The 6,517-nt window shown below is 46.3% G+C and overlaps 1 protein-coding gene across 1 annotated transcript; it reads right to left on the bottom strand.

Moving 5' to 3' along the window:
• Positions 1-542: 542 nt before the first annotated feature.
• On the bottom strand, positions 543-1,820 carry LOC115673725 (uncharacterized protein At4g22758). The gene is made up of 2 exons (XM_030595982.2): positions 1,086-1,820; positions 543-962 (listed from the first exon to the last, which is right to left on the bottom strand). The coding sequence occupies exons 1-2, from the start codon at positions 1,531-1,533 to the stop codon at positions 769-771; spliced, it is 642 nt and encodes a 213-aa protein (XP_030451842.1). The 5' UTR covers positions 1,534-1,820; the 3' UTR covers positions 543-768.
• Positions 1,821-6,517: the final 4,697 nt, after the last annotated feature.

Here is a 6,517-nt window from a genome sequence, read left to right as displayed (position 1 = left end):
AATCGGGAACTCAATTTAACATTTATATTATTTTGAATTTTACCATTCTAAACTCATTTACTGAATATAACTTATCTATCTAATAACTCAGATGGGTCTATAATCCTTTTCGACAGATCTACTAAATATCTACTGCAATATATAATAGAGAAGTTCGGGCAATATTTGTCAAAGAATTAGGTTGGGACTTGGTTCTCCCCCTAGATTACTACTGGAGGGTTTGGACCATCTCGACCGGGTCGCAGGCTCGTGAAACAGTCAATGCACAAGCTTGTGAAACAGTCAATGCATGCTATTAAGTAGTTCACTAAGTTTTTTCTTTCGGTCATATAAAGTTCACCAAGTTGAAAAGCAAACATCGAAAGTTACAACGATGGGAGAAATCAATTCATGACTTCGATAGAAAACTTTTTAAGTTGAGAAACAATGTTTGTTCTTCTTCGCTCACACATGATCTCTCTCTCTCTCTCTCTCTTTTCGTTTGTTCTTCCTTTCGATCTTTCCGCGATAGACCCCGAATAAAGTAAGATCAATAATTCAAGTCCAAAGTCCAAAGATTACTTTGCACTAGAGAGAATAATTTGCAGTTTGCACCCTAAATTTCATCTGGAAAATTAGAAAAAGAAATCGATCCCCCATAGAGAACTAACCAACAAATTACCAATTCAAGACTCTTATTTTTTTTGCACGAGTCCTAGCAATTGATATATGATAATAAAAAAAAAAAATTATTATAGGGAGCTGACGTTCACGATAGGGATATTCACTTCACAGCTTGAAATCCATGAACTTCAGCCAATTGAATCCGTTCCTCGACACCTTCTCCGCTTCCTTCCCGCACGAAGCCGGCGACGAGCCGCCACTTCCGGCGGCGGCGACGCCGTCCCTCGGGGGGGGCCTCTTCGCGCAGAGGAAGAAGTTCCTCGACCCCAACGCCATCAGTTTCTCCTCTCTGTCCAAACCTGGTGGGAAGCAACCGCGAACAAAAAACCCCGTCAATCATCACGCGCGATACGTACGATCAGCGATATTGCGAAAAATTCCCCACGCGAGTTGAGGATCCAACGGCTGAGAACGGAACTTACTCTCCAAGCTAAATTGAGAGTAATGGAGGTCGAAGCCGGAAGGATCGGCGGTTGGCGATATTGGCCGGCGCCCTTCCTTCAGGTACTGCCGGAGAGCCGCCGCGATCAGATCCCCGACCGTCGACTCCGGCGTCGTCACCACGTGCACGGGGCCGACGCTTCCCTGCAACGTCACGTTCAGGAGCAGCTTCGTCAGGCGCGGCTTCTCATCGGCGCCCGCCGCCGACGCGGCCGACGCGGACGCCTGGGCGGCGAGGCCCTTCCTCGCGGGCAGCTCCGGCACCGTCCTCGGCCTCGGGAGCGGCTTCGCCGCCTCCATCGCCGCGGGGCTCCTCCCGTGGAACGACGACGCCTTCTGCGACAGCAGCAGCAGCGGCGGCGGCGGCAGCGGCTTCCCCTTCCGGCTCCTCTCCTCGTGGCCTCTCCGGTGAGCCTTCGAGCTCGGCATCGCTTCTCGCGGCTCGGAAAAAAAGGACGAGATCGATCAAGGCCAAGAGCGGGGGCGAGGGGTTCTCCTCCCCGGCGCCGGTTCACCTCAATCGGCGGTAGCGGAAGAACCTCGGGCGAGGGAAACCGAGAGCTACGGCGGAGCTTGGGCTCTCAGATTCCCGATCACCGGAAGCTACCATTAACCAGGATGGTTGTGCCCGTAATTAAGGCGAATCCCGAGGGCATATGCGATTACCACTTGCGCTCGGAGACGGTGGCGGACGGCGGAGGAAAGCGGAGCCCCTGCGTCTCAATTTATACCCGCGAAAGAGATAAGAGAGAGAGAGAGAGCTGCGCGATCTTTGTTGATGGAAGAGTGACCGGCGGTACCCGGTCGATTCCAGAGGGTGGACGGGCTATTGCCCGTGCCTGGACACGCCCGTGGCGCTCGTTCGCTGCTGGGGGTCGAGCGGGCCCGCGTGGCGCGACGCGAGTGGCCTGGGGCTGGACACGTGGACGGGCGCGAGCGGCGCTGCCCCTGGTCGCGAAAGCAGACAACCAGCACCCGCTTTTAGGCGGCTTTCGTGGTGGTGGGTGCGCGGGGGCAGTAGGGGTGGGGGTGGGGGTCCGCGAGTCACGTGCTTGTCACGTGCCCGCGAGGGGCGATCGATCGTTTCCAAACATTGGGAACTTACATACGGAAGTCGTAGCAGCCGTCGTCGACCGGAAAGAATCATATGTATGTCACGTGTAATTGTTGACATAATAAACACTCGTACGAGCAGGTGGGTATTGCGGCATTTGATGTATACGAGACAAAAACTGGCGCACGCCCCCTGTTTGCGTCGAAGGCACGGTATCCTTTAGCGAAAGGCGAAGGGATAGTTCGATACGGTGTATATGAGCCCATGGAAAGAGGAGCTCGCACAGATGAATTCCACCTTCAATGGACTTTGGTTCACTTCGCTCCACCTTTCGTACAGAAGAGGGGGAAGACGGCAGGGGGAGAAAAAAAGGTCGGCATGACGACTCGAAGTTGACGCGAAACGCGAGATTTTACGAAAAGGTGATTTAAGTAGTTTGGGGGCAGGAGAACGTGCTCGACGAGCTTTGAACGCTTGGGACAGTTAAATAAGTGATTGCGTGCGCTGTTTTTTTTACTAGATTCCCGCATGACATTTGACCTCCATAGTATGGCGAATCTCGCATGTAAGAATGTTGTAGTAAAAGGTCAAGAAAGGGGAGCTTGTCCCAACTGCATTTTCATAGCTTTGTCTTGTTGGGATGTGGTCCGAGCTCGAATCTGTGAACGAAGCTCGACCCGGAACTGCGACCATGTGATTTGAGTTTGGTTGGTCTCTTGATGGACCGGATATGGTGCAACGGCGGCAAATCCTTGTTAGAGTTGGATTTCTAGTTTGATTCGGCTGAAAGGGTTTCCTTGTTTGGATACAAATATTTCATATATAAGAAGTGGATTTTGGTTTTAGCACGTTAAGGCAAATAAGATGAGCGTTAGGATTTTCTCCGTGTGTGAGTATTTTGAGCGAGTTTTTTTATCAGAGATTGTGAGATAACACTTGTGATTTACTTTGGGTATAATCTTGGCTAGGAAACACTCGAGCGATTAAACGATCGTAACTCTGTAACTTTCCGGATTGGTTTCTTTGGGGTCAACCATTTTGGTGGAGTAGATACCAACATTCCGATCGAACCACGTAAATCTCCGGTGTCATTAATTATTGTTCCTCATTAATTTCACCGGTTATTTTTGCTTCTTGCATCGGCTTCAATTTGCAAGATTTGCTAGTTTTGGAGTGATTTCACAACGCACTTGGTATGGCTCGACAAAAATTAGCCATCACTTACACATTGTTCTTCCATTTCCCAAGCCGTCAAAGTACAAACGACCTCGTGTTCGTATATAATTTCCCGTTCAAACCTTTTATTCACGTTATACTCGTTCCCCATGATTTTAGATTGTATTAAATTACATTTCTCAGTTCGCCTAACATTTCAAGCCATTAATAGAAAGAAAAAAAAAGTTGGATAGTGATCATGACTTCACCGTTTCTGTAAGAGGTTTCCCTGGACTTTTCATCTTTTTCGGCGGCCCGCCCTTTTAGGACTTGGAACGGGTAATATTCGTTGCATTCCGCAGGAGTCATCAGAATCACGTCAGCCATTTCGAGTAATCACTCGAAATGCACATGTTTGGGCAAGGCAAGCAGCGACGCCATCCCTTTCGCTGTCGATCCTTTTCGTGAGCGCGCTCTTGAAGTTAGGTCGAGAAGAACGTTTTCTGAGCAGCCCTTAATCTTTCAGTATCAATTCAGATAATCACAGATGGAGCTCTAGATTGCACCCGCACCAGATCAAGCTTCAGATGCTGAAAGAGCACGTGGAACTGCTATAAGATCTGCCGTAACCCTTTGGTATTGCGTATGGGTCAGAACTGTCATGTACGGGGGCTGCATCCGGTGGAGGCGATACCTGCATATCCAAGGCAGGGAATTTCGGCTTCTTTCTTCCATTATTTCCCCCCATTATACATGTCTACATATATCTATGATTTGACAAAGGATGGCGATCTGCGCCCCCAAAACGACACGAGAGAGGAAGCGGGTTTAACTGGTGGAGGGCGGGTCTGGAGAGGAGGAAATAGCAAAACGACATGTGAGGAAACAAGTGGGGAAAGTCTATGGCTGCTCAAGAAGACTGGTACGTTGGTTTCTTGTTCTTCACCATCATCATTTGTCGATTACTGGGTAGTGCTTTGAACTGTGTTGAACGTTACGGGTGGTGGTGTGGACTCAGCTTCCTTCCCACACACACTGCCCTACCTCGACCTCTCCATCATTGCATGGGTCCCAAAGTTTCGCGTGACGATACTTCCATGTCGAAGAAGTCGTACGTTTTGTGAAATGCATCGAGAGCCTACTTTATTCCAAGCTAAGCAAACGAGACTTTGCAGGCTTTTCTTTGCTTCGGTGGCACCGTGGGTGGCACCTTAAGGAATGTTCATAAGAGTAATCCTAGACATAATAGAATGGATGACTATATAAAAATCTTGAAAATCATTGTACGATGGCCGATTCGGTTTCAAACCTTTTAATTTGGCATATTCAGTCTTAAACCCTTATGACGATTTACCAATATAGTTCTTCTAGCCAGTTTTGGCCGGATGTTACTGATGTGGACACCAGCTATTTTACGTGGCACGGCCGGCGTAGAACTACCAGCGTTGATGTGGACAGCTTTTGCATTATTTTAAAAAAAATTATGAATTTTTTTTTGCTTGTCATGTACTTTCATTTCTTTTCCTTCCTCTGGCGAGGGCCTGTGAGCACTTTTTGTGGCCGGGGACCTCCACTGGCCATTGCCAAGGCCCCGGTGACCGGCGGAGGAAATTAGGAAAACATGGAAAAAAAAAGAAAATTCAAAAAATCTAAAATATTACAAAATCCATCCACGTCAGCACTAGCTGTACCATGTAGGATGACTGGCGCTGATTGAACCACCACATCAGTGATTTTATGCCAAAATTGGCCGGAAGAAGGACTACATTAGTAAATCGTCAAAAAGTTTAGAACTAATCAAGTCAAATAAAAAAGTCTAAAATTGAATTGGTTGTCGTCTAACAGGTTTAGAACTTTTGGAACAATTTTTTCCCTATACTAGAAAACATTTTAGGTATGAAGCGACGCTAAAAATCACAAGCATGCGTACTAGTGTGAGCATACTTGGGAGGGTTCCATTCGGGAGACTCCTCTCTCTCTCTCTCTCTCTCTCTCTCTCTCTCTCTCTCTCTCTCTCTCTCTCTCTCTCTCTCTCTCTCGTGGATAGGAATGAGAACACGCATGCGCGCCGTCATGAATTAGGAGATACCTGATCCGGAAACTTGTGTTTAATTAGCCTTCTAATCTCATTTTATTTTGGCCAAAATAAAACGATTCTGACGATCCTGCTTGACAGATACATTGCCGTGTCGGGTCGAAAAAATGAACGAACATTCAATACCGTGTGATCATGGAGCATTCGGGGGGCTAATGGCCACGCATGAGCTTATAAATCGAGGGATGTTTGGGTGCGAAATACGGCAAATCGTATTGTAAAAAGCCTATCGTGTCCATTTTATTTGTAAGCGAGACCCGTTTTGTGGGTCCCGCCTTTTTATTTATTTATAAATTTGTTGTTGTTGTGATTGACGTAGCCTGTTAGATTAAGTATGCACGGCAGCTCTTTTTAATAGTGGGAATTCGATCGATTAATCTGTTTTCCGAATGGAAAAGTCTGGACCCTTAATCCAATTTATTTGCAAATGACTAGCAGTTAAAAGCAGTGCAACGCACAAGACTCGTATCTCTTTCTTTCTTCTTTCGTTTTTGTTTAATTATTTGGTTGCTCCTAAGAGATGCCTTGCTATATTTCTTTCTTTATTGACAATTCTTTTTTTTTTTTGGTCGAAATATTTATCGGTAAATTGGAATGACGTGAACATGGAGAAACTCACAAATCTTGGAGGAAGACTAATTTAATGGTACTCTTATTCATATCCCATTATTTTTTTTGATAACCAATGACTAATATAATAAATTATATTAATTTAATAGACTCTTTTTTTTCAGTTTACTTTTGTCGTTTAATAACAACGAGCACTTCTGATGAATGTACCTCATTTAACGAGAGGACCCGAGTTTATAATACTTATCCATCGGCCATTCCTTGTTAAAAACGTGAATTTGCTTGCAATGATTAAGACCATGACTTGGTATTGTTCGTGTGGCCCCCCTTGCGAAAGGATAAGAAAAAGATGCGACATCCGAATCCCACAAAGTAATTTATGAAAAGCTGATGTGATTTTTGCACAGGAGATGAATTTTTGCTTCCGAATCCTTGAAATTCCATTATCAGCACCGATGTGCAGAGAAATTTGTATGGATATGGATGTTGGGTGAGAGCCGCACTTTCGTGGCGATGACAATAACCCGGGAGGGTAACCG

Source organism: Syzygium oleosum, unplaced genomic scaffold, assembly GCF_021117445.2.
Source record: "Syzygium oleosum isolate NSW1041296 unplaced genomic scaffold, Sole_v2.1 Sole_v2.07, whole genome shotgun sequence".
Taxonomy (NCBI): domain Eukaryota; kingdom Viridiplantae; phylum Streptophyta; class Magnoliopsida; order Myrtales; family Myrtaceae; genus Syzygium; species Syzygium oleosum.
This window is presented reverse-complemented; position numbering and strand designations above follow the sequence as displayed.